The 26621-nt window shown below is 45.9% G+C and overlaps 1 protein-coding gene across 1 annotated transcript in view; it reads left to right on the plus strand.

Moving 5' to 3' along the window:
- Positions 1–2413: 2413 nt before the first annotated feature.
- The window catches only part of nipbla (NIPBL cohesin loading factor a), a 36439-nt gene continuing 12231 nt past the window's right edge, over positions 2414–26621 (plus strand). Inside the window, exons 1-31 of the mRNA XM_084177463.1 lie at positions 2414–2776; positions 4670–4734; positions 4879–5027; positions 5132–5297; positions 5401–5501; positions 6385–6499; positions 6804–6958; positions 7163–7299; positions 7469–7559; positions 7785–8243; positions 8629–9624; positions 9853–10023; positions 10161–10349; positions 13552–13623; positions 13717–13806; positions 13937–14037; positions 14150–14236; positions 14540–14768; positions 15116–15267; positions 19887–19967; positions 20364–20464; positions 20792–20924; positions 21309–21391; positions 21766–21901; positions 22287–22430; positions 22575–22661; positions 22812–23038; positions 24814–24916; positions 25593–25691; positions 25895–26041; positions 26341–26475. Coding sequence (XP_084033589.1) covers positions 4964–5027; positions 5132–5297; positions 5401–5501; positions 6385–6499; positions 6804–6958; positions 7163–7299; positions 7469–7559; positions 7785–8243; positions 8629–9624; positions 9853–10023; positions 10161–10349; positions 13552–13623; positions 13717–13806; positions 13937–14037; positions 14150–14236; positions 14540–14768; positions 15116–15267; positions 19887–19967; positions 20364–20464; positions 20792–20924; positions 21309–21391; positions 21766–21901; positions 22287–22430; positions 22575–22661; positions 22812–23038; positions 24814–24916; positions 25593–25691; positions 25895–26041; positions 26341–26475 — 4851 coding nt within the window. The 5' untranslated portion in view covers positions 2414–2776; positions 4670–4734; positions 4879–4963. The remainder of the gene's footprint in view (positions 2777–4669; positions 4735–4878; positions 5028–5131; positions 5298–5400; positions 5502–6384; positions 6500–6803; positions 6959–7162; positions 7300–7468; positions 7560–7784; positions 8244–8628; positions 9625–9852; positions 10024–10160; positions 10350–13551; positions 13624–13716; positions 13807–13936; positions 14038–14149; positions 14237–14539; positions 14769–15115; positions 15268–19886; positions 19968–20363; positions 20465–20791; positions 20925–21308; positions 21392–21765; positions 21902–22286; positions 22431–22574; positions 22662–22811; positions 23039–24813; positions 24917–25592; positions 25692–25894; positions 26042–26340; positions 26476–26621) is intronic.

Raw genomic sequence — 26621 nt, forward strand, 5'->3', positions numbered from 1 at the left:
GTTCCCTCTCCAAGTGGTACAACTAACTCCTTTCTCCTTCCTCCTCAGTAAGCCCTTTAAACTAAATTCCTGTATCCCCTTCTCCCTCATACTGGATCTCAGTCTCGCTCTTTCCCTCTCATACTGCCCACACTGTCTCAGTCTCTCTCTTTCCCTCTCATACTGCCCACACTGTCTCAGTCTCTCTCTTTCCCTCTAATACTGCCCACACTGTATCAGTCTCTCTCTTTCCCTCTCATACTGCCCACACTGTATCAGTCCATGCTCCACTGTCTTTATTTCCTTGCAGTAATCACACCTTCCGGTTGGATGCTTTCCTGTCACTGCAAGGCTCCTCCTTCCTCCCTGCATGACTTGAGTGAAGCCAATGCAGCCGCCAGCCGCTAAGGGCGCAAGTATTTACAACACATCAACACAGGGAAGGAAGGCTCCAAGATGCTCCTCCCTCCTGAAACCAATGTAGCCCAGCTGGTAAGGGTACAAGTAGCTCAGAAGTAGCTCCTCATAAAGAATGATAGAGGCCTCTAGTGGCCAAAAGGCTGTGTTAGCATGGGCAGGGCCATTAAGGGCTTCCACCATTTTAATGTAGTCAACTGGGTGGGACTTCCAACTTCATTGGCTGAAGAGGAGGGATCAGCCAATCGTGAAGAAGAAGAAGGAAATTGACTACTTCAAAATGGAGATAGCCTCAATGGCGCTGCCCATGCTGTCATGGACGCTATAATGGCACGGATACAAAGATGAGTCCTCTATGTCTATGCTCCTCCTTCATCTCTCGCCTCCTCTTTCCTCCCCGCTCCTACTTCTTCCTCCCCGTGGGAGCTGAGTGAAACCAACGCTGCCGCTATGTGTGCCAGCAGCTCACTACACATCAACACAGGGAAGGAAGGCTCCAAGATGCTGCTACTCTCTCGCTGCGCAAGTCTTTCCTCTAATGACATTCTAATTCAATATTTGATTGCTCAATAAATTAAATTGAGAGACTGTAAAATACACAGAATTACAAAAACCTTTACATAGAGATTGACAGATTCATAGTTTTTAAACAGTAAATGACATACAATCCTGACAAAAATTATAAAGGAGACAGACTAACATAACCAAGTTGACCAACACAATCAGTGACAGCACAAAAATCAGCCCCACCTTTAGTGGACAGCGGCCACATTACATAGTTTATTTTGATCATATCAGGATGGGGAATTAAGCACATACTGGCTGCATTTAGTAAAATAAAAATACATTAGATTATTGCTGTTAATAAATAAAAGCTGCTCTCTGCTGAAGTTCCGGTAGTTAATACAAGAGTGCACTCTACTGGCCAAAAAGCTTACAGCACCTGGTATTTCCAGGCGGTCTCCAATCACAGCAGGCCCTACTAACCAGGCTCCAATTTCTGGCATATTCAGCCTGGTATGGCCGTAAACAAAGGGGCAACTCTTGGTACACTATATAAAGTCAATATGTTACCCACCACTTTGTAACACAGTTAGACTTACATTTCCAGGGCATATGCCTTTAAATTGGAATCTTTTGAAAACAGAAAGGGCATATGGAGGGTCGGACAATGATGGATGTGTAAACCTAGTAGTGGAAGCCTAATAGCATCCTGAGACCTAGAAGTAGGCCATCTGTTGCCCCGGATCCAGAAATGCCTTGGTTTTTCTTGGTCAGTGGTAGACCTATTGATGATGCTTCTTGAGTGGGCCTATGCTGAGGGTTATGAGTTTGCGCCTCTGCTTTGCAGAACTTCCACTTTACCACAGATGGAATAATGTTTGTGCACACTGCACTGTCAGGCCTCATGCTATGACATTGTTTTCATAGGCCTATTATTATTTTTTATTTTTTTAGGCAAACAGTCTTCATGTAGGCCTAGCTAGTGTTCTTCAAGCCTGCCCCGAGGAATAGGGATGCAGGCTTTTGTTGCAGCATAAAGTTAACAAACCGGATTCAACTAAACAAAACAACGGATTCCCAACAAGAACACAACGCACCTCATTCCACCATCACCCATAACCAGGGGTGGAAATGGAAACAGGGATCTGGGAATGAAAACCCCTGGGAAATCATTCAAAGAGTGACATTTAGTGAAATAATTTTTACATAAAAAAATGCGCTGAATTCAAGGATTTTACATTGGAGGATTCCCAGATAGTTTCCCCCACTATTTACATCCCTGGCCATAACGTTTGCTTTTCTTGTCTCCTTTACCTTGCGACCTTTGATCTGAAAGGACACATTCCAGGACTTTTAGTAGATGACTGCGAGGGACATGAGGTCAAACAGTGCCATAGTCATTATTTATGGCCAGAGATGCAGTTGAATAAAATAGATTGCAGGTTTGTTTGTGTAGTGCCACACAGTGGTGATTCCTTCAAACTTGGCATTTCGTTTTGGCGCCGATGGAGGTCACTTCGACGGCGGCACTTCCGGTCGGCATTTTGTTCTGCGAGACGAGTCTCACCGCAACAATCGTCATATTTTTTTCCACATACAGGCGAAATTGGCCACAGTTTTATCCATGTCGGTTTAGACCGACAGAAACTCCACCGAACGAATGTTTCCCAATATACTTCCGTTCAAACATTTACCCGCGTATGACGGAAGAAAGAATCTGCCCAACCCAGATTATTGTTGACTGCTAGTTTAGCTGGACAGCTAACGTTAGCTGGCAAGTCAAGAACGGAGTTCTGTTGGAGGAGCAGCGAGAGAGAAGAAAGGGGGAGCTAGAGAGACACAGACCAGGACAACCTAGCGTAGCTAAAATCACAAGGTAAATGTAGATGTTGTAAACTATGAACAATGTTTGATGTTTATAAACCAATTCTCAAACAAAAGTCGCGTTGTTTGTTCACGGAGTTCGCTAGCTAGCTAGCTAACTGACGTAGCCAGTTAACGTTAGCTAGCGTCTCTTGTCATGTTTATCATTACAGCTTCCTAGCATGCTACTGTACGTTTTGCTCGCTGAGTAGGTAGGCCTCGAGCCCGAGTACTAGGTAGTTAACTAGCTAGCTATCGTTATACCCGAATGATCAAATCGCTTGTCTGGTAAAATAGTGAACTATGTCGAGATACTAGGCCAGCGCAACGGCCAAATGGTTAACAAACTAGCTAGTTAGCTAGTAAGGACTTTACTGATGTTATGTTTAGCTAACTAGCTAAATACGTTAGCTAAAGTTAGCGTAGTTGATAAACGTAGCGAATAACTAACTGCTAACCAAAATAGCACCGACTATCGTTTGCTAAATAGCTAGCAAACGTTAATCCGACCTGCCTCAAGTAAGGATAAATAGCTAACTAGTTAGCTAACGTAATCTAACCCGATTATTTAATTGATTAGCTAGCTAGATAGTTGACTAACGATAGATCAACAACATTGAGTTGGATAATATTTTGGGGGTTGGTTAGCGTTAGAACAGATAACGTTAACTTAGCTAGTTAGCTAACGTAAAATATGTTAAATACTGAGGATGATTTTATTTAGCCACTCAGACATGTTTTCAATGCGTAACGTTAGCTAACGTTACTCCTTTATAAAGTTCACCTTTGAAATGTGTGCAATTAGCTAGCTACTAGTAAGTTAGTTTGATAGCCAATGTTTGGTGAACATCAACTAACGCGGTACTGTTAGCTAGTTATCTATCATTCATAAACATGACATATTGAGCGAAAATATGTCCATTGATTTTGTTATAGTTTTCATGCATAACTAAAAATCCCCTTAAGTTTTTCAAGCACTATTGCGTGTTCACGTAATATTGATGATGACACCTCTTCCCCCCACCCCCCCATCACCACTGTGCATCTGTTCCTTTGTGCTCTGGTCTGTCAGTCTCCCAGCTGTCAGTAATATGGCAGGTTACTGATGACTGTCACACTGTGTGTGTAGGGAAGCTAGGAGCAAATAGTGTTTATTTTTAGTGTGATTTCAATATTACGCTATCAAAAATATTTGTTTCAGTCAAATCATGTCAGTATCTTCTTAGGCTTTACCAAACATTATTTTCTTAGAATAAATGTTTCGAGTTTGAAAACAAGCTTTCTAAATCCAAAATCCCTCAAGAAACAGTGTTGGACCAAATAAATAATATATTAAATTAAGTCAAGGAGGAGCCCAGAGATATTCCCTACTGTTATTGTGGATGAATCATGACAGATAGTTTGGTAGTGCAGCACAATCCTGGACTCCAGTAGATGTGACTTCAGTTCTAGATCTACTTTTCGAAGTAAGAAAAAGCTTAATAGATTTAGCATAGTCTGTTTGTAAATAGACAAATCAGTGATGTGTTGCATTTGTTTTGGTCTGATGGGTTTCTCAGCTCTGGACTGTGAATGCTTTGATGAGTGGGTGGCATTATGACTCAACACCTGAGCTAACATTGGGCCATTCATTGAGCTGTTCTGTTGATAATGAGAAGGCCATGTGTTGTTGTGATTAGAATGTAGCCTATGACTGCAGTTTATTAGCAAACACAGCCAAAATTCCCACCAACACCACACTTAAAGATATAGATACATTTTACCACTATTAGTTTTAACATGAACTGCAACATAATGCAAAGTAGGAGTTTTGGAACTAGTTTTACATTTAAATCACTATAATTTTTAAGCTGCATTTTTCAATACATTTTTCTATAAAATGTTATTCCTATTTTTTCCCCCACAGACTTGAGGACTTCTTCCTGAAATGTCCTTGGTTTCAATCCAGACAGAACAGTGCCCTACAGAAAGGTATTTCAAATGGACTGCATTGATACGGGTTGGGAGTCATACGTGTGGTCTATTTCTCGTTTTGGGTTTAGGATTATGTTTTTCAGCCTCTCCTGTGTTTTGAAGTAGCCTACAGTGAATCCCTCTTGTCTTTTTCTCTACCAGGACAAAGGAGATGTGAGTACTGGTCTGGCGGCTGCGACGCTGAGCAACCTGTGTATCGCCACACTGCCCCGCCCCCACCTTCAGCATGAATGGGGATATGCCTCATGTTCCCATCACCACTCTCGCTGGGATTGCTAGCCTTACAGACTGTAAGTCCTCCTGCTCTATTTCACTTCCACATAGAATGTACCACAATATTAGTCATTTCCAGCTGAAACGGCATGTGATGAACGGTCTTCTTTCTCTGTTGCAGTGTTGAATCAGCTGCCCCTGCCGTCTCCTCTCCCAGCCACCACCACCAAAAGCCTGCTGTACAATGGGAGGATCGCAGAGGAGGTCAACTGCCTGCTGGCCTGCCGGGACGAGAACCTGGTCTCCCAGCTGGCCCACGGTCTTAACCAGGTTTCCACAGAGCACATGTGAGTATTCAACCCTGAGTTATTAATTGTTGAACGATGCACATATTTTGTCTGTTTTTCTGTGAGCACACGTTTGACATGACCCTCTGCCTTTCCTCCACAGAGAGCTGAAGGACAACCTGGGCAGTGATGAGCCAGAGGGCGACGTGCCGGCGCTGCTGCAGACAGTACTGTCCAGGAACCCTGGGATCTTCAGGGAGAAAAGTACGCACACACTTTGAAGGGCACTTTGTTTTGGAAACAAAGCTTACTCGAAACAAACTGAAGACAGCCAGCTGATATGGATTGAGTGAGCAAGGAAAGAAGACAAACCTTGCCCTCAATCTTAAAGTGAAAGGCTAATTGGGTGCTTGCTTCAGCTGTGCCATTTACTGTTAGGGGAAAGCTGTCTTTTTCGTATCTTTATTTTCTTCAACAAATCAATTTCCTCTTTCTAAATCGTTATGGACGCTGTCGATAGACTAATGGATTAAAGCTGCAATATGTCACTTTTTTGGGCGACCTGACCAAATTCACAGAAATGTGAGTTATAGATCTTCATTATCATTGAAAGCAAGTATTTCTATGCGTCGCGTTCTTAAATGTCAGTTTTCTGGCTTTTACTTTCAGTTTTGTACACCAGCTTGAAACAGCTGAAAATACAATGTTTTGGGTTATGGAAAATATATTTCACAGCAGTTTAGATGATACAGTGATTCTCTACAGTATACTTGATTGTTTCGTCACATTAACTGAAATTAGGCAAACTATTTGAATTTTAGGAACCAGGAAATGGCGGAATGATTTCTGCATAGTGCACCTTTCACTTTTACTATTCAAACTCACCCTTAGTAGCTGCTGGTTGTCGACACTGGATGTACCATTCTGTAAGAGGAACTGGGTGTAGAAATGTTGCCTTTAGTATAGCTCATCAAGACCTTTTCTTCAGGGGCAATTTGCGTTTTATACCCAAAACCCTACACACTGACTGGACCATTGAGCTCTTAGTTCACGTTACTTGGATACTTAGAATTCAATCGTATTGTCTCAAATTAACTGGTGTCTTAACTATTTATTTGGGTTTATTTGTTGTCCTTTTTGTTTGCAGATATCTTGCAGCAGCCGATGATGCAACAATACAAACCAATACAGAATTCCATGCGTGGCAGTCCAGCCCAGTCAGCAAACTTTCAGCAGGCTTCAATGTCTCCCAATCCATCCAGGTGAGTGATGTCTCTATACATTGGCGATTGTTATCTTGGATCCTATTCCAATGGTTTTCCCCCCCAACATGTCACAGACCTCTGATATATCCTAGCAAATGACATTCAATAGAATCTGATGTTCGGGCATGTTTTAGGTTGTCTTCGGATAGCTAGCGAATATCTGGTCATAAAATACACTGGCACACCATCTGAACCTGATCTCCTGTCTCCTGATCTCCTGTCTCCTGATCTCCTGTCTCCTGATCTCCTGGTCTCCTGTCTCCTGGTCTCCTGTCTCCTGGTCTCCTGTCTCCCATGGCAGCCGGGGATTTGTCTCCCCACAATCGAGCTCAGGGAGTCGGTTCATCCCCCAGCAGAACAGCCCTGTGCCCAGCCCGTACACTCCCCAGAGCCCAGCCGGGTTCATGCAGTACCCCCAACCGCCCAGCTACAATCAGCACCAACAGATACAGCAAGGTAAGCCTCCTGTGTGTGTTTGGGGGGATTAAACACCATTGTTCAGACAGTTGATTGTATGCTGTTAGTAAATGTGACTGTAAGCCACAATAAATGCACCGATAATTGATACACGAACAAAGAAGACTCAAAAATAGTTCATTTGAATGTAATTCCGTCATAACAACACAGTTGAGTGATTGAACTGTCACTTGTGTACTGTAGTGTCTGTAGCCAGCCCCATGGTCCCCGGGGGCATGAGGAACATCCATGAGAGCAAGGGACAGATGACCAACGCTGCCCACCACCACCCAGACAGACAGGAGGACTACATGAGTATAGTCCACAGACTGGGGAACGAGGTACCGCCTGCACTAGATCCTGAATGAATAGTAATGGGGGCATCATTTTACCCCACATTTCTGACTAAATGTTAGAGGGCACTTTTATAGTCCACAAAAAAAAAGAACTTCATACAGATTTCCTCATGAAGTCATGCCCTGTCACTCACTCTGTCGTCTTCATCTGCAGGAGAGTGACCCCTCCATGAGAAACGCCTCGTTCCCTCTGAGGTCGCCTCAGCCTGGGTGCTCGCCCGCGGGAAGCGAAGGAACCCCCAAAGGTACGCAGGGACAGGCTCCAACTCCTTCCTTGGCAGCCCAACTCCATTTCATGCTATTTACCACACCTCCAGATTCTCAGTTGCAATGCCTGATGCCTTTTCTTGTTTCTTACAGCCGTGCACCCTTCATTTCAAATTTAATTGCATAAATGTGAGCAGGACATTATTTTCTTGTCTTGTTTGCTATAGCGTGTTTTTTCACCTGGGCTCACTTTGTCTTTTCAGCTGGCTCTAGGCCGCCACTCATCCATCAGTCTCCTCTGCCGTACGCGTCTCCCCGGGAAGGCCCTCCAGACCTGCTGCTGGAGTCTCCCGACCAGAGGAAGAAACAGCAGAAGAAGAAGCTGGGGGGCAAAGAGGACAAAGATGCGTACGACATCGTCACCTCGCCCTCCAAGGACACCACCAAGCTGACGCTGAAGCTGTCACGGGTCAAGTTGGAGGAGGAGGACCCCTCGGGTGAGCTGCTGCCAGTCATGATGGACCAGAATTCTGACCTAGAGGGCGAGCTTGCCTACCAGCAGGTCCCTGTGCTGCAGAACATGGGGGCCACTAAGGGGCAGGAGGGCCCCCTCTCATCGCCTTTTGATGAGGCGGAGCTGGACGCCCTGGCGGAGATTGAGAGGATAGAGCGCGAGTCAGCCAGTGAGAGGGAGCGCTGCTCCAAAGAGGTGCAGGATAAAGGTGTGTATACTACCAGAAACCGCCCACCCTCTAAAGTACTTTTATAGAGTAACAGTAGACCCTACATCTAATAGCTTTCAGAGATCTCTAAGAGGAGCTATCGCACCTTAAAATGCATGGGAGTGTATTTGTCAGTTTATTTGAGTATATTCAAATGCATTCCCAGTGTATTTCCAAAATACATTCCAATATCAACTACTTGTCTTTTCAAATAAAATTATTTATTCTAGTTGACTTCGTCTCATAGATTTGCTTCAGTGCTATTTATCTAACGTTATGCACATTTCCTCCAATTGTTTCTGACTGTTCTGTTTGTTTCAAGTATTGTATTTCTGGGGATTTTGTAGTTTAATGGAGTTGTGTACCTGTGATTGTTCGTTTCCAGACAAGCCCCTGAAGAAGCGAAAGCAAGACTCGTTTCCACTGGAGCCCGGAGCAGGGGGCACCGCAGGCACCACCGGTGCGCCAGGCAGCGGAGGAGGGGGCAATGCAGGCAAACTGACCCCCCAGGAGGCTACAGCGGCAGGAAACGGAGCTAGCAGACCAGCCCTCATGGTCAGCATCGACCTGCAACAGGCGGGCCGGGCCGACGGCCAGCTTGACCCTTGCATGGCTGCTCCCATCCCGGCCCTGGAGGCCCAACGCTGGCCAGAGGAGCCTGCCGAGGGCCCTGCAGCCGAGGGATCCGACACGGCCGGGGTGCTCCGGTTCAAAGCTGACGATCGACCCGAGGTCATCAAGAACAGCATGGACAAACACGACAACCACCGTGAGCCGTCCAGGCACCGGCATGACGGAAAGCAAGACCGGCGCCCTGACACACCTAAGTCCTCGAGCAGAGAGCACGAGCGGGACCGAGACAGAGACCGGGAGAGGCGGCATAGGAATGAAGACAGGCGCTCGCCAGAGGAGCGCTACCGGCCGGACAGCCCCAGGGTCAAACAGGAGGGCAGAGGAGGTGGCTTTGACCCCAGCGGGCGGCCGCGCAGCGACAGACCCGGCTTCAGGTCCCCCAGCGGAGGAGAGGCGGCCAGAAACCGCCCAGACGGACACAAACAGCAACAGCCTGAGAGCAAGTCAGAAGAGTTCCCTGCTTACCTGCTGGGGGGGCAAGGGTCTGGGGGTCTGAAGAACTTTGTGATCCCCAAGATGAAGCGGGACGGCGGGGCTGTGGACGTGGCAGAAGGCTGGGGCCAACCCCGGGTCAAGCTGGAGCGGCTGGGGGTTCGGGGGCTAGTGGATCACATAAGTAAGAGGCCCAAGCCTGTGGTGGTGCTGCAGAAGCTCTCCTTTGATGAGGTGCAGAGGATCATCAGGGTCAAGGACCGGCACAGCTCCAAGTCTGGCAAGAACAGGCTCCTCTCAGGAAAGTCGGACAAAGGTAAGATGGCTGCACTAGTGCACTCATTCTCTCAATGTGATCACCATGTTTGAATATTTAAACTCTGATACAGGTGAATAATAACCTGTAGTCAACACATCTACTGGTTAAAGGAATTCAGACTTAGCTTTGAGGTTATTCAGGGAATTACTTGCACGTCGACGGGCTATGGCTTGTCCCCTGCCAGCCTCTTCTACAATAAGACCCTATGACACCGTCTCCCTGCAGGTGGACTAGACCAGTCGGTGCTGAACGAGCTGCCTCCTGAACTGCTGGCGGAGATGGAGTCCACCATGCCGCTGTGCGAGAGGGTGAAGATGAACAAGCGCAAGCGAAGCACGGTCAAAGAGAAGCCCAAGTACACCGAGGTCGACTCAGACGACGATTCCAACGGGGAATGTGAGTAAACTACAGACAATATAATGGTCCAGTCTCAGTCAGGTTTCTCAGTCAACAACACCCTCTATATAGAATAGTCCATAGTGACTCTTGAGTAAGCTGTACTGAGTTGACGGTGTGTGTCTGTCTGTCCACAGCTGCCAGGAAGCGCCAGAGGAAGGACCGGGGGGACAAGGCCTGGGAGTATGAACCGGAGCGGGAGAGGAGGGGCTCTGGGGAGCATAGGCGGAGTGGGGGCAGGGGCTTCCAAGAGGGACGCAGAGGCTCAGGCAGCCGCTACCGGGACTCTTCTGATGAGGAGTCGCCCCCACCCAGCATGAGCGACAGTGAGTTTCCCTCTCTCCAACCTGCATTGACTGACTTATGACTGCCAGTTTAGCTATTTGTAATTCTTAAATACACTGTCCCATACGCTTGTGGAATACAGTAGGAGCTGTATTCTCCCATCATGCAGTGCGTAGTAGCTTATGATGACGCGCTGCAAAATAAGTGAGCTGGGGCAGAGGGGAATAGGCGACGCGTTGTCTAGCTAGCTAGCTGGATTCACTGTAGCTAGGTAGCTAATACAATCCCCAGCTACCCGCTTCGGATAGCTAACTAGCTAGCTAGCGACGATGCTATCACCAGCCAAGCACTGCTAGCTAGTTAGCAAGTTGGACAGCATTACACATAGCCTACTACATGGCATAATATCTTTGTTGGTTTGCTAGAAGTAGCTATCTATTCCATCTCCTCATACTCGTATTAGAAATTGTATCCTTTTTATCACACTTGATACTCTTAATCGGATTTACTCGTGATCGGAAAAAACTGCGCTTTTAAATCCCGGTAAAGCCTATTCCTCAAGTGCACGTTACTGCGCTATCACTCAGAGCGCATCGTTATGTTCCTTCACTCATTCACACACATTGTTCAAAGGTAAACGACCCCCGACAGATGAAAATGCACATGATTTACTTACTTAGTCCTATTCCATTATAAACGAATAATAAAGACTAAAGGCTAATATAGAGCCTAATTCTTGGCTGGCTATTACAGCCTGCATTTATTCCAGACAGATTTAGATGAAGGTAGGCTAATTCTCTTGCCCCATATATATTTGTTTCACTTTCGAGAGGAGCCAAACTTTTCTCTCCCGACACGTATGCTACAACATTTGTACAATCAAAATAAACGTTCTACATTTGTCATTTTATTTTCTAATGATCTGTCGCTTGGTAAACATGCCTGGGCGAGAATAAATAATAATAGCAAGCAAGCATGGGCTTGGATCACGGCATAACGACAGACGTCGTTAGCGATGGTGTAATTATACGGGCAGACAAAGTAGCCTAAACAACACCTAGACGGACCAAAACAACCATATTTTACATTTTACATTTTAGTCATTTAGCAGACGCTCTTATCCAGAGCGACTTACAGTTAGTGAATACATATTTTTTAAAATACTTGCCCCCCGTGGGAATCAAACCCACAACCCTGGCATTGCAAACGCCATGCTCTATCAACTGAGCTACATCCCTGCCGGCCATTCCCTCCCCTACCCTGGACGACGCTGGGCCAATTGTGCGCCGCCCATGAGTCTCCCGGTCGCGGCCGGCTGCGACAGAGCCTGGATTCGAACCAGGATCTCTAGTGGCACAGTTAGCACTGCGATGCAGTGCCTTAGACCACTGCGCCACTCAGCAAAGTCCACGGGAAATAACTAGATTGAACAACAATAACTAGCTACGGATTCTGATTCACACACAATGTTTGGAGAAGGGCTGACTTGTGCCCTGAGACGAATTACTGTGAGTGAAACAGAGTGTCGTGTCTCTGTTTGGGCAAATGAGAGCAGAGGGAGAGTGCCTTGTTCTAATCCAGTCGTTGCAGCAGGCTCAACCGATACCCCGCCCATTTTTTTTTACAGACGGAAGAACTAGCCAGTAGTTGTTTAGAGCACGCTGTTTGTGCACTGGCAGCTGAATATTACTTTTTTTCCGGTGACCGATAATTACAAAAAAGACATGTCATAATCGCATTTGGAAAATGTTCCTTAACCGTTATGATACTCGTTTTGTCTGAGGTACTTTGCACTCCCCTACTATCTATGTTCCTCCTTGTTCTCCAGGCAGGCAGCTGTTTAGCACGGTGCTTGGCTTGTGCTAATTTGCCACATCATTTTAGTTGCAAGCAAGCCACATAGTCCAGCCAAAGGTAGCTAGCTAGCTACTGCCTATAAGCCCGCCCGCAAGTTTGTTGAAACGTGAAATATAGCCAGCTGTCCTTCTAGCGTCGAACTGATTACACATTAACTACATTTTAATAGCTTATAGACATTTCATGTGTACATTAGGTTGATCAAGGGACATAACTTGCTAACTGTAGGCTACATAGTTAGCTACTGTAGCTAGCTAGATTTATGACTAAGCTTAAACTTGTAGGTATGCGCTTCAGTGAACATAAAAAAATAAAGTTTGTTCAGGATTTCTAAAGACATGACTCTGGAAAGAGAAAAGGAGACTGAAAAGATTTGGCATGGGTCCTCAGATCCTAAAAAAATTATACAGCTGCACCATCGAGAGCATCCTGACTGGTTGCATCACCGCCTGGTATGGCAACTGCTTGGCCTCCGACCGCAAGGCACTACAGAGGGTAGTGCGTACGGCCCAGTACATCACTGGGGCAAAGCTTCCTGCCATCCAGGACCTCTATACCAGGCGGTGTCAGAGGAAGGCCCTCAAAATTGTCAAAGACTCCAGCCACCCTAGTCATAGACTGTTCTCTCTGCTACTGCACGGCAAGCGGTACCGGAGTGCCAAGTCTAGGTCCAAAAGACTTCTCAACAGCTTCTACCCCCAAGCCATAAGACTCCTGAACAGCTAATCATGGCTACCCGGACTATTTGCACTGCCCCCCCACCCCATCCTTTTTACGCTGCTGCTACTCTGTTAAGTATTTATGCATAGTCACTTTAACTCTACCCACATGTACATATTACCTCAACTACCTCAACTAGCCGGTGCCCCCGCACATTGACTCTGCAACGGTACCTCCCTGTATATATAGCCTCCCTACTGTCACTTTATTTTACTTCTGCTCTTTTTTTCTCAACACTTTTTTTTGTTTAAAATAAATGCACTGTTGGTTAAGGGCTGTAAGTAAGCATTTCACTGTAATGTCTGCACCTGTTGTATTCGGCGCATGTGACCAATAAAATTTGATTTGATTTGAAATGTTTGTACAACATTTGGACGCTGACAGTAACGTTACCTAGCTATCAGCCAGCCGCAGTCTAGGCTGACCGTGGCCCTTCCCAGAGAGAGAGAGAGCATTGCATTGCATTATAACGACGAAATTAAACGTTCATGTTCACAAAAATATTGTTTTCACATACAATTATTTGCATTATTTACCATTGATAATCATAGGAATTGGTTTTGTCTGAATGGTTCTTTGATATGGTCAGAGCATTAACATTGTTGAGGGTCTTTTATTAACTAAATATTGTTTGAAATGAAATGATGCTCTTTCTATCTCTTTCAGTTGCCAGGCAGATGAAGAAAAAAGAGAAGCAGAAAAAGAGGAAAGCGTATGAGCCCAAGCTCACTCACGAGGGTAAATGTTCAGTTGTTTTCCATTTGATTGCCGCTATCATGCCATACGACGAGTAATGATGATGACAGATGACATTTACTTTCTGCCTTTCAGAACTGATGGACTCGTCCACATTCAAAAGATTCTCCTCCAGCGTTGACAACATCCTAGAGAATCTGGAGGATGTGGACTTCACGCAAATGGGTAAGTTACATCTATTTGCTGTTTCTCTGTTGTTAATCTAACTTAATGACCCTAGCCAGTTCCCTGAGTGTAGAGCGCTATATATTTTAACCCCCCCCCCCCCCCCCCCTCTCTGATCCTCCATCATTAGACGACGATGAAATCCCACAGGAGCTGCTACTGGGTAAACAGCAGCTGAATGAGCTGGGCAGCGAGTCGGCCAAGATCAAGGCCATGGGCATCACCTGCAGGGTAGGCCTTTTCAACTTGGCATGTTCATGAATTCATGGCCCTGTTCTCGAATACCTTTTCAAATGTATCTCTCTTCCTTGGATCTCTTCCTTGAAATCGATTTGATTCACAGATACCGTCCGATAAGCTGGTGAAGGTTCTGAATATCCTGGAGAAAAACATCCAGGATGGGGCCAGGCTCTCGACCCTCATGAACCACGTGAGTGTCTTCTGTGGTCCTCTGTAGCTCAGCTGGTAGAGCACGGCGCTTGAAACGCCAAGGTAGTGGGTTCGATCCCCGGGACCACCCATACACACAAATGTATGCACGCATGACTGTAAGTCGCTTTGGATAAAAGCGTCTGCTAAATGGCTTATTATTATTATTATTATTATTATTATTATTCCCACACTACTACATTACTACTTTGGGGATCATTTGTTCTCCACTAGCGATAAGCCTATACTTTGTAGCCATTTTGTTGTGATCGGTGGAACTCTGCCCCTCTCTGCTCACACGCAGGACAACGACGAGGATGAGGAGAAGCTGTGGCGTGACCTCATCATGGAGCGTGTGACCAAGTCGGCCGACGCCTGCCTAACGGCCCTCAACATCATGACGTCCGCCCACATGCCCAAGGCGGTGTACATCGAGGATGTGATCGAGAGGGTCCTCCAGTACACCAAGTTCCACCTGCAGAACACCCTCTACCCCCAGTATGATCCTGTCTATCGGGTGGATCCTCATGGAGGTCAGCTATCTTTATAACCCCAATTACCCCACACATAACACACACACACGTTCGTCTGAAACGCCATCACCAATTTCCTCACCCATTATGCCTTTCTCGTGACAACTACGTAGTCGTAGATAATGTGTTTTGCTGTTCACAAACAGCCTGTGGGTGACATTGAATGGAATTGTTTTCCATTCGATTTTCGATCGCAAATCAGTCGTACATTTACGAGATGTACATTTGAACACCAGAGGATGAACACATGAAAATATGAATGAAAACACTTATTTCCGAAGTGGTCTATTATTGGGATGCAATTTGTTCAAGACGGCAACGCATCACACTCTCGTTCCCCGCAACAGGTGGCCTGCTGAGCTCCAAGGCCAAGCGGGCCAAATGCTCCACCCACAAGCAGCGGGTCATTGTCATGCTGTACAACAAGGTGTGCGACATGGTCAGCAACATCTCTGAGCTACTGGAGATCCAGCTGCTCACCGACACCACCATCCTCCAGGTAGCTCCTCCTCTTTTCTCATTTTTAGATCATTGCATTCATCAGTAACCCACATTACGACCTAGACATTAGGACCTCAGCAATAATGGTATTTTCTTGTTATTTCTCTTTTCTTTTTCTCTTTCTCTCCGCTGGCTCCTCTCTCTCTCTCTCTCTCTCTCTCTCTCTCTCTCTCCGCTGGCTCCTCTCTCTCTCTCGTCTCTCTCTCTCTCTCCCTCCCCGCTGGCTCCTCTCTCTCCTCTCTCTCTCTCTCCTCTCTCTCTCTCCGCTGGCTCCTCTCTCTCTCCGCTGGCTCCTCTCTCTCCTCTCTCTCTCCTCTCTCTCTCCTCTCTCTCTCCTCCTCTCTCTCTCCGCTGGCTCCTCTCTCTCTCCTCTCTCTCTCCGCTGGCTCTTCTCTCTCTCTCTCTCCCCCCGCTGGCTCCTCTCTCTCTCTCTCTCCCCGCTGGCTCCTCTCAATTCAATTCAATTGACTTTATTGACATGGCAAGTAAAATTACTTACATTGTCAAAGTATACATAAAACAAAAATGGTGGGACCAACAGCAATAATAATAGTAGTAGTGGAAATGGGATTACCATTAACAGCAACTACAACAACAATATTAATGAGAATAACAATACATTAAAGCAATAGTAGTCGACCAATCTCAACATGACTGAGAAGACACATTACATGCTATGAAAGCCAAAACAAAACAGGAAATATTATTGACATTACATTACACTTTTCACTGGCTGTCCCTCAGGTTGTGGCAGGAGGACACATATTTGGCTGCCAAAATTGCACATTTGGGTTTTTAACCCAATAAATATTAGATTTTTTCTTCCTCCTTTATAGTTTCAAATTCTTTGTACTGAATGATAATTTTGGGAAAGAAAGATTCTCTTAGGTCTGAGTATTTGTCACAGTGTAATAGGAAATGCAGCTCTGTCTCTACCTCTCCCCGGGGGCAGAGTGAGCACAGCCTGTCCTCTCTGGGCAGCCAGGTTTGCCTGTGACGACCGGTCTCTATAGCCAGACTGTGCACACTGAGTCTGTACCTAGTCAGTGTTTTTCTCAGTTTTCTATCAGTCACAGTGGTCAGATAGTCTGCCACCATGTACTGTCTGTTTAGAGCCAAATAGCATTGAAGTTTACTTAGATTTTTTGTGGTGTCTTTCCAATAGGTGATATATTTTTCTTTTTGCTTTGTGATGATTTGGTTGGGCCAGATTTTCTGAGTGCTGTCCTGAGGCTCTATGAGGTTGGTTGTGGTTAGTGAACTGAGCCTCAGAACCAGCTGGCTGAGGGGACTCTTCTCTTGTTTCATCTCTTGACATAGTAGAGCTGTGTGATGGAATGTTTTGGGGTCACTTGTTTTTAGATGGTTGTAAAATTTGATGGCTCTTTTCTCTATTCGAATAAGGAGGGGGTATTGGCCCAATTCTGCTCTACATGCGTTATTTTGAGTTTTTCTTTGCACGTGCAATACAGTCTTGCAAAACTCTGCATGCAGTATTTCGATTGGATGTTTGTCCCATTTGGTAAATTCAGTATTAGAGAGCGGACCCCATACTTTGCTGCCATATAGAGCAATTGGTTCTATAACTGATTGGAAAATTTTGAGCCAGATTCTAATTGGAATTTCGATTTTAATATTCCTTTTAATGGCATAGAATGCTCTTCTTGCTTTGTCTCTCAGCTCATTCACAGCCATGTGAAAGCTACCTGTGTTGCTGATATTTAGTCCTAGATATGTGTAATTTTTGGTGTGTTCTAATAGAACTGTGTGCAAATAGAATTTATATTTGTCATCCTGATTTCCGGACCTTTTTTGGAATATCATTATATTCGTTTTTTTTAGATTAACGGTCAGGGCCCAGGTCTGACAGAATCTGTGCAGATGATCTAGATGCTGCTGTAACCCCTCCTTAGTCCTCTCTCTCTCTCTCTCTCCGCTGGCTCCTCTCTCTCTCGCTCTGCTGGCTTCTCTCTCTCTCCGCTGGCTCCTCTCTCTCTCTCTCTCCGCTGGCTCCTCTCTCTCGCTCTCTCTCCGCTGGCTTCTCTCTCAATTCAATTCAATTCAATTTAAGGGCTTTATTGGCATGGGAAACTTATGTTAACATTGCCAAAGCAAGTGAAATAGATAGTAAACAAAAGTGAAATAAACAATAAATATTAACAGTAAACATTACACTCAGAAGTTCCAAAAGAATAAAGACATTTCAAATGTCATATTATGTCTATATACAGTGTTGTAACAATGTGCAAATAGTTAAAGTACAAATATATAAACATAAATATGGGTCTCTCTCTCTCTCTCGCTCTCTCGCTCTTTCTCTCTCTCGCTCTGCTGGCTCCTCTCTCTCGCTCTGCTGGCTCCTCTCTCTCTCTCGCTCTGCTGGCTCCTCTCTCTCTCTGCTGGCTCCTCTCTCTCTCTCTCGCTCTGCTGGCTCCTCTCTCTCTCTCTCGCTCTGCTGGCTCCTCTCGCTCTCTCTCTCTCTCTCTCTCTGCTGGCTCTTCTCTCGCTCTGCTGGCTCCTCTCTCTCGCTCTGCTGGCTCCTCTCTCTCTCTCTCTCTCTCTCTCTCTCTCTCTCTCTCTCTCTCTCTCTCTCTCTCTCTCTCTCTCTCTCTCTCTCTCTCTCTCTCTCTCTCTCTCTCTTTCTCTTTCCCCACTGGCTTCTCTCTCTCTCTCTTTCCCCCTCTCGCTCTCTTTCCCCACTGGCTTCTCTCTCCCCCCCACTGGCTTCTCTCTCTCTCTCTCTCCGCTGGCTATTCTCTCTCTCGCTCCTCTCTCTCTCTCGCTCTCTCTCTCTTTCCCCGCTGGCTGCTCTCGCTCTCTCTCCCACCGCTGGCTCCTCTCTCTCTCCACTCTCGCTGTAATTCAAGGGCTTTATTGGCATGTTAAAATATACAGTACATTCAGAAAGTATTCAGGCCGCTTCCCTTTTTCAACATTTTGTTACTTTACAGCCTTATTATAAAATTGATTAAATTCATTTTCCCTCATCAATCTACACACAATACCCCATAATGACAAAGCAAAAACAGGTTTTTTGAAATTTTATTAAAAAAAAAAAACAGAAATAACTTAATTACATAAATATTCAGACCCTTTGTTATGAGACTCGAAATTGAGCTCAGGTGCATCCTGTTTCCGTTGATAATCCTTGATGTTTCTACAACTTGATTGGAGTCCACCTGTGGTAAATTCAATTAATTGGACATGATTTGGAAAGGCACACACCTGTCTATATAAGGACCCACAGATGTCCTACAGGTCCCCTGTAGCTCAGTTGGTAGAGCATGGCGCTTGCAACGCCAGGGTTGTGGGTTCGTTTCCCACGGGGGGCCAGTATGAAAAATGTATGCACTCACTAACTGTAAGTCGCTCTGGATAAGAGCATCTGCTAAACGACTAAAATGTAAATATTTAGAGTGCATGTCAGAGCAAAAAACAAGCCGTGATGTTGAAGGAATTGTCCGTAGAGCTCCGAGACTGGATTGCGTCGTGGCACAGATCTGGGAAAGGGTACCAAAACGATTCTGCAGCATTGAAGGTCCCCAAGAACACAGTGGCTTCCATCATTCTTAAATGGAAGAAGTTTGGAACCACCAATACTTTTCCTAGAGCTGGCCGCCCGGCCAAACTGAGCAATCAGGGGAGAAGGGCCTTGGTCAGGGAGGTGTCCAAGAACCCAATGGTTACTCTGACAGAGCTCCAGAGCTCTTCTGTGGAGATGGAAGAACCTTCCAGAAGGACAACCATCTCTGCAGCACTCCACCAATCAGGTCGTTATGGTAGAGTGGCCAGAAGGGTGCCACTCCTCAACAAAAGCCACATGACAGCCCACTTGGAGTTTGCCAAAAGTCACTTAAAGGACGTCTGGAGGAAACCTGACATCATCCCTACGGTGAAGCATGGTGGTGGCAGCATCATTCTGTGGGGATTTCTTCAGCGGCAGGGACTGGGAGACTAGTCAGCATTTAGGGAAAGATGAACGGAGCGAAGTACAGAGATCCTTGATGAAATCCTGCTCCAGAGCGCTTAGGACCTCAGGCTGGGGGCGAATGTTTACCTTCCAACAGAACAACGACCCTAAGCACACAGCCAAGACAACGCTGGAGTGGCTTCGGACAAATCTCTGAATGTCCTTGAGTGGCCCAGACAGAGCCCGGACTTGAACCGGATCGAACATCTCTGGAGAGACCTGAAAATAGCTGTGCAGCAACGATCCCCATCCAACCTGACAGATCTTGAAAAGATCTGCAGAGAAGAATGGGTGAAACTCTCCAAATACAGGAGTAGTGTCATACCCAAGAAGACTTGAGGCTGTAATCGCTGCCAAAGGTGCTTCAACAAAGTACTGAGTAAAGGGTCTGAAAGTTTGTTATATTTCAGTTTTTTATTTTGTCTACAAACCTGTTTTTGCTTTGTCATTATGGGGTATTGTGTGTAGATTGATGAGGGGAAAAAACTATTTAATCCATTTTAGAATACGGCTGTAACGTAACAACATTTTGAAAAAGTAAAGGGGTCTGAATACTTTCTGAATGCACTGTTTGTTTACATTGCTAAAGCAAGTGAAATAAACAACAAACAAAACAATCTATTTCTCTCTCTCCCTCCCTGTGCTAGATCTCCTCCATGGGCATCACCCCTTTCTTTGTGGAGAGTGTCAGTGAGCTGCAGCTATGTGCCATCAAGCTGGTGACAGCGGTAAGTGCTTGTTCCCTTCCAAGGCTGCAGAGTGAGACCGTTATTTAATTTGTTTTATTGGTCACATCGGTGCGAGCTGTAAATTCTAGCAGGTCATCTCACTCAAAACATCATTTTGTGGGTGGCTAAAAGCATGATTTGTTCAAACAAAGTGTTAGATCAGGGATTCCCAAACTCTGTCCTCGGGACTCCAAGGGGTGCACTTTTCGGTTTTTTTGCCCTAGCACTACACAGCTGATTCAAATAATCAACTAATCATCAAGCTTTGATCATTTGAATCAGCTTTGTAATGTTAGTGCAAAAAACCCAAAACGTGCACCACTTGGGGTCCAGTGGACCGAGTTTGAGAAACACTGTGTTAGATTGACCTTAACCTTGTCTTCTGTCCGTGGCTAGGTCTTCTCCCGCTATGAGAAGCACAGACAGCTGATTCTGGAAGAGATCTTCACCTCTCTGGCCAGACTGCCCACCAGCAAACGCAGTCTCCGCAACTTCAGGTAAATAGAACCATAACCAAGCCCATATAACATAGGAAGGAGAGGCACAACAAAATGTAATAAAAACATTCCCCACTGTGTCAAAACCGTTCCAGTTAAAGGGAATGTGTCTTGAAAGACTTGGGGTGTATTCACTAGGAACCAAACGGAAGCAAACAGGGTGGGACATACCTGAACTTGTCCAATAAACGCTAAAATGCTTCTGTTGCCAACTGTTTCCGTTGCAAAGTGTTTTGCTACGGTGTGCGCTAATGAATGCACCCCTGGTTTAATAAAGGTATAAAATCAACTAATAACTCTGACAAATGCTATTGGTTGTTTGGGAAGGCTGAACAGCAGCGACAGGGACGGCGAGCCCATGTACATCCAGATGGTTACAGCCCTGGTGCTGCAGCTCATTCAGTGCGTGGTGCACCTCCCCAACGACCGCGACGCCATGGAGGACGAGTACGACAGCAAGGTACGCAAAGAAATGGTGCACTGACCATTGTAAACTTAGAATATAACGAGCTCAGATAGTGATCTTGAGGTCGGAGAAGTTGGAGCTCTAGAGTGGGAGCTCTAGGATGATGCCCGAGTGTCCGACTTGGGTTTGAACGGTTGGATGACCGTTCAAACTGATTTTCGGAGTCGGAGCTTGTTTATTTTTGAGTTCCCAGTTGTCTTGAATGCACCAAAACACACAGCCGCCATCAAATGTCACGCCATAGAGTTAGAAAGAGGGCCCACTTCAATGGCACCACCCAGGTCAAACCGGGCTTTGTGGGTAGTGTGCCCTCTATCCAACTCAAGTGAAGAGCATCCTTATTTTAACAATCCTCTGTGAATGTTTGATTTGTTCTAGGTAGATCAGGACTTGCTGATCACCAACAACTACGAGACGGCCATGAGGACGGCCCAGAACTTCCTCTCGGTGTTCCTCAAGAAGTAAGATTGTCTTTCATCTCCAGACAGTTTGCCCTCTCTTTGTTTATATTTGTTGTATCTCCTCATAACCCCATCAGCTGTGGTTAGTAGAACGTCCACCTAACAGCCTCTCTCCCCCATCAGCTGTGGTTAGTGTAACGTCCATCTAACAGCCTCTCTCCCCCATCAGCTGTGGTTAGTGTAACGTCCATCTAACAGCCTCTCTCCCCCATCAGCTGTGGTTAGTGTAACGTCCATCTAACAGCCTCTCTCCCCCATCAGCTGTGGTTAGTGTTATGTCCACCTAACAGCCTCTCTCCCCCATCAGCTGTGGTTAGTGTAACGTCCATCTAACAGCCTCTCTCCCCCATCTTTCTGTTTTTTGTCGTGCCCAGGTGTGGCAGTAAGCAGGGGAGCGAGGAGGACTACAGGCCTCTGTTTGAGAACTTTGTCCAGGACCTGCTCTCCACGGTCAACAAGCCTGAGTGGCCAGCTGCCGAGCTACTGTTGAGCCTGCTAGGCAGACTGCTGGTGAGTCCTGGCTGCCCCTCTGCCTTGTCTGGCTGCCCCTCTGCCTTGTCTGGCTGGCCCTCTGCCTTGTCTGGCTGTCATAGGTCATTCCATATTTATGTATTGCTCGATTCGTTAGGCAGAATCATATTTGTTGGTCTTGGAGTATTCATTGTGCTTTCCCTGTCAAAAGATGGTGTTTCCCTCGCAGTAACCCAAAACACAGTAATACTACTAAACTAGTCCAACTGTTTACTCCTCTTCTTGGTGCATCTACCTCATCAGAGTGGAGGCCCTAACCCCCCTCCTATCTCCCTCTCTCCATCCCTCCCTCTCCTCACCCCCTTCTCTCTCTGCCTCCCTCTCTCTCTCTAACCATCCCCCTCTCTCTCTCTCTCTCTCTCAGGTGCATCAGTTCAGTAACAAGCAGACGGAGATGGCCCTGAGGGTTGCCTCCCTGGACTACCTGGGCACGGTCGCCGCTCGCCTGCGCAAAGACGCCGTCACCAGCCAGATGGACCAGCGATCCATTGACCGCATCCTGAAAGAGGTGGGGAACAAAATGACTTCTATTTCTCAGAAAGATCAGAGGTGGGCACGAGTCAGAGGCAGAACAGGCAATGGAAAGCCCTGGAACATTTATATTTATCTGTAATGTATCTTTCCCATTTAAATGTTTCCTTTTCCCACACAGACCCAAGGCGACGACGAGACCCAGCAACTGCAGAAAGCCCTTCTGGACTACATGGAGGAGAACACAGAGACAGACCCTTCACTGTTGGTCAGTTTGTGTTCCACCACGCTCTTCTTTTCTAGTCATTTATTTTATTGGATGAACTTTGAGATTCTTTTTGGATTGAAAGGTGCTTAACAAATGTAATGTAGTATTATTGAGTGAATTCCTTCTAACTGTGTACTTTGCCTTTGCCAGTTTGCCAGGAAGTTCTACATTGCCCAGTGGTTCCGCGACACCACCATAGAGACGGAGAAGGCCATGAAGAGCCAGAAACGGGACCGGGAAGAGGACTCGTCGGACGGTCCTGGCCACCACGCCAAGGACATCGAGACCATTGGGGAGGTCATGCAGCGGGCTGAGGCGCGCAAGAAGTTCCTCCGCAAGATCATCAAGACGGCCCCCTCCCAGTTCACCACCCTAAGGTACTGCACGTCTCTCTGTCTGTCTGTCTGTCTGTTCAGACTAGGCTTGGACAGTATACTGTATACACCATTACTATAGACCGGGGTAATTGGAGAGTTTAAAAAAAAGTTAATACCTGCAGTCAACTTGTGAAATACATTAGGAGATAAAGCAGATTGCGTTCTTCATTTCTCCTGTCACATTATTTAACGTTTAGAGTATGTGAGCGGTGGAAATCCCGCTCATGGAGCACCGCTCCGGCGCGCCACGTCCTTTCCAACCGCTCCACTAAAAACAAGAAAAAAATACCAAATTCGCTCCATTCATTAAAATCACAATTTAACCAAAACCCATCTATTTTTGTGACTACTTGGACCTATCATTTGGTTTTGAAGTATTGAAACCAAACCATATGGATTTGAACGAAAAGTATTTGAATAAACATGAAAAGGTGAACGTAAGAAGCGCTCATTTCAAACAGGCTACATGTCGTATTAAACAACATATAAACACTTAGTAGGTCAGGGAGACAGACAATAGGCTGGTAGGGACGTTAAGCACTCAGCATTTAAACAACATTTTGTTGTATTCAATCACTATAGTCTATAAATTGCGCATATAGGCTGTGACTTACTTAGAATTAAATACAAATTAAATGAAACATGACTTAGTGCCTTTGAATTCATTTTTAGAAACACGCGTTTGGCCAGTCTTTGGCTTCAGGTTCATGTGATGATGCTTGGAGAGAAGGCCAGCAGTGGATAATATCCTCTCCACCCCTGCAGAGCCACTGGGGATCCTAAACACCCTTTGGGCCTCTCTTGCCAGTCTGGGCATGGATGCAGAGTTGTTGTTTTTATTTTTCTATAGGTAGGCCTGAAGGTTTTTAGGCAAAATAGTCCAATCAAAACGTAAAGCTCCTTGAACGTGGGAATAAGCCAGGCCTATTGGGCCAAAATCAATTATGGCCTATTGTAAGATAATGGCCTAAAAATGAACAAAACTTTTTAGTTTATAAATACTTTGCTACAATGACAATGCATGCTGGGCCGGGCATGCCTTGAGCTCGTGAAGTGAGCGCTGCTGGAGTTGAGCCAGTCACGTGTTTGTTTGTAAATACAACCGGAGAAAGAGGGAGTAGGTGAGACCAGCTGTGTGTATGGTTTAACTGGCTAGTTATCTCAGTAAGTGTCTGAATTAATAAGAAGACGGGGCATCATATAGTGTCAGCTTTCTGCCGTGTTTGAGAAGTCAAAGCCCGTTGGATGAGTTATCTGTACAGCTGCCACTGCCATCTTGATTTCCTTTAGTTTTTTCTCCTCTCCGTTCTTGGCCCGTCTGCTCCGAGCAGAGCAGGCAGGCCCGTTGCCCTAGCGACTCCAGACTACACACAGACGCAGCATGGAGACATTCTGCTTCAGAGCCAGGGCTGTTCTTCCGTCAGAAAAGCACGCTTCAAAACTTTGTTCATTTGCACAATGTCTCTCGTTCACAAACTTGTAAATGTCCAAACTTGGGATGAGAGGAGGATGGTATGACGATATGAAAATCTGTATACCGCCCAACCCTAGTTCAGACCACCCTGTGAAATGGTGTTAATCTATCTAATTATATATCTATTAAATTTCTACAATATCTATTCATTTATGGATATAATTCTATTTTGATGTGACCAACGCTCCTCTCTGGACCATCTTCATAACGCAGCTCTTGCACAGCCCTGATGTGAAGGAATGGCCCCAGTGGTTGATGTAAATACTAAAGCTGTTTTCCCCAACCTCTTCTGTGTTGTCAGAATGAACTCGGACACGGTGGACTACGACGACTCCTGCCTCATCGTCCGCTACTTGGCCTCCATGAGGCCGTTCGCCCAGAGCTTTGATATTTACTTAACCCAGGCAAGGAACCCAGAAGCATGTTGCCTGTATTCATCTGTTGTATTGCTTTCTGTTTATCTACTTTATTTTGTGGTTTTACTGTAAAGTGTTGTGATTTTAAATGCACTTAAAATAATGTTAGATTTGACGCTGTTGAAGGAACTCCAGGCCCGTATTCAGAAAGCCTCTCAGAGTTGGAGTGTTGATCTAGTTTCGATCAGTTTTGCCTTTTAGATCATAGAATACAATTGTATGGATAGGGGGGGATCTGATCCTAGATCAGCAGTCCTTCTCTAAGATGCTCTGTCCTGCCAGGCAGTGAGTAACAATGAGCAACACTGTGGCTTTTCTCTGTCTCTGTCTCTCTCTGTCTCTCTCTCTCTCTCTCTCTCTCTCTCTCTCTCTCTCTCTCTCTCTCTCTGTCTCTCTCTCTCTCTCTCTCTCTCTCTCTCTCTCTCTCTCTCTCTGTCTCTCTGTCTCTCTCTCTCTCTGTCTCTCTCTCTCTGTCTCTCTCTCTCTGTCTCGCTCTCTCTGTCTCTCTCTCTCTGTCTCTGTCTCTCTCTCTCTGTCTCTCTCTCTCTGTCTCTCTCTCTGTCTCTCTGTCTCTCTCTCTGTCTCTCTCTCTCTGTCTCTCTCTCTCTGTCTCGCTCTCGCTCTTGCTCTCTCTCTTTCTTTCTCTCTCTTTCTCTCTCTCTAGATCCTGCGAGTCCTGGGGGAGAGTGCAATCGCTGTCCGGACAAAAGCCATGAAATGTCTGTCAGAGGTGGTTTCTGTGGACCCCAGCATTCTTTCCAGGGTAGGAGTGTGTTATGTGTGGCCAGCCTTGTCCTGTGGCAGTGTGTAAACAACAAAACGCAACCTGATACGTTTTTTGATTTTTAAAAACTTGACAGCTGACATGCACACTTTTTCGTCCATTACCAGTGGACGAATGAACAAAATACCAAAAAAAATGTGTACTGTTCCTTTAACCCTATCGTCCCCTGGCTGTGTGTGCAGTTGGACATGCAGCGCGGGGTGCATGGGCGTCTGATGGACAACTCCACCAGCGTTCGCGAGGCGGCTGTGGAGCTTCTGGGCCGCTTCGTGCTGAGCCGACCCCAGCTCACCGAGCAGTACTACGACATGCTTATCGAGAGGATACTGGTGAGTATCCCAACTAACACACACACCGTAACACAACGTCCCAAGTGTCCGAAAAAGCAATCTCAGCTGAAGAGTGTTGTTGCACTGGTGGCCATCAATCCATCAGGGAGTTCATTGATAGTTCACCTCATGTTCATGCATGTTTGTTGTTGTCTTCCACTGCCACCTATTGGCTAAATAAAAGCATTGCACCCACCGCTGGCGCTCAGTTAAAATGTACAGCCTTTACTTTTGAAAGTGTAGCCCATATACTTGAGATACGAGACGGTCAGTAAGTATCTGCCTTTCCTCTTCCTCAGGACACGGGCATCAGCGTGAGGAAGAGGGTGATTAAGATCCTGAGAGACATCTGTCTGGAGCAGCCCACTTTCAACAAGATCACAGAGATGTGTGTGAGGATGATCCGCCGGGTCAATGATGAGGAGGGCATTAAGGTACTCTTCTTAACGTTAGGGCACAGAGTTGATCTTGACCAGGAAAAACTACAGACCCTATTGTGTCTAGGCTTAAAGGTGTAGAAATATTTCAAAAATGTCAAACATTTCCAAATGTTTGTCTGATTTCAGTTTGTGACACAACA

This window comes from Coregonus lavaretus, assembly GCF_964263955.1.
Source record: "Coregonus lavaretus genome assembly, chromosome: 14".
Lineage (NCBI taxonomy): Eukaryota > Metazoa > Chordata > Actinopteri > Salmoniformes > Salmonidae > Coregonus > Coregonus lavaretus.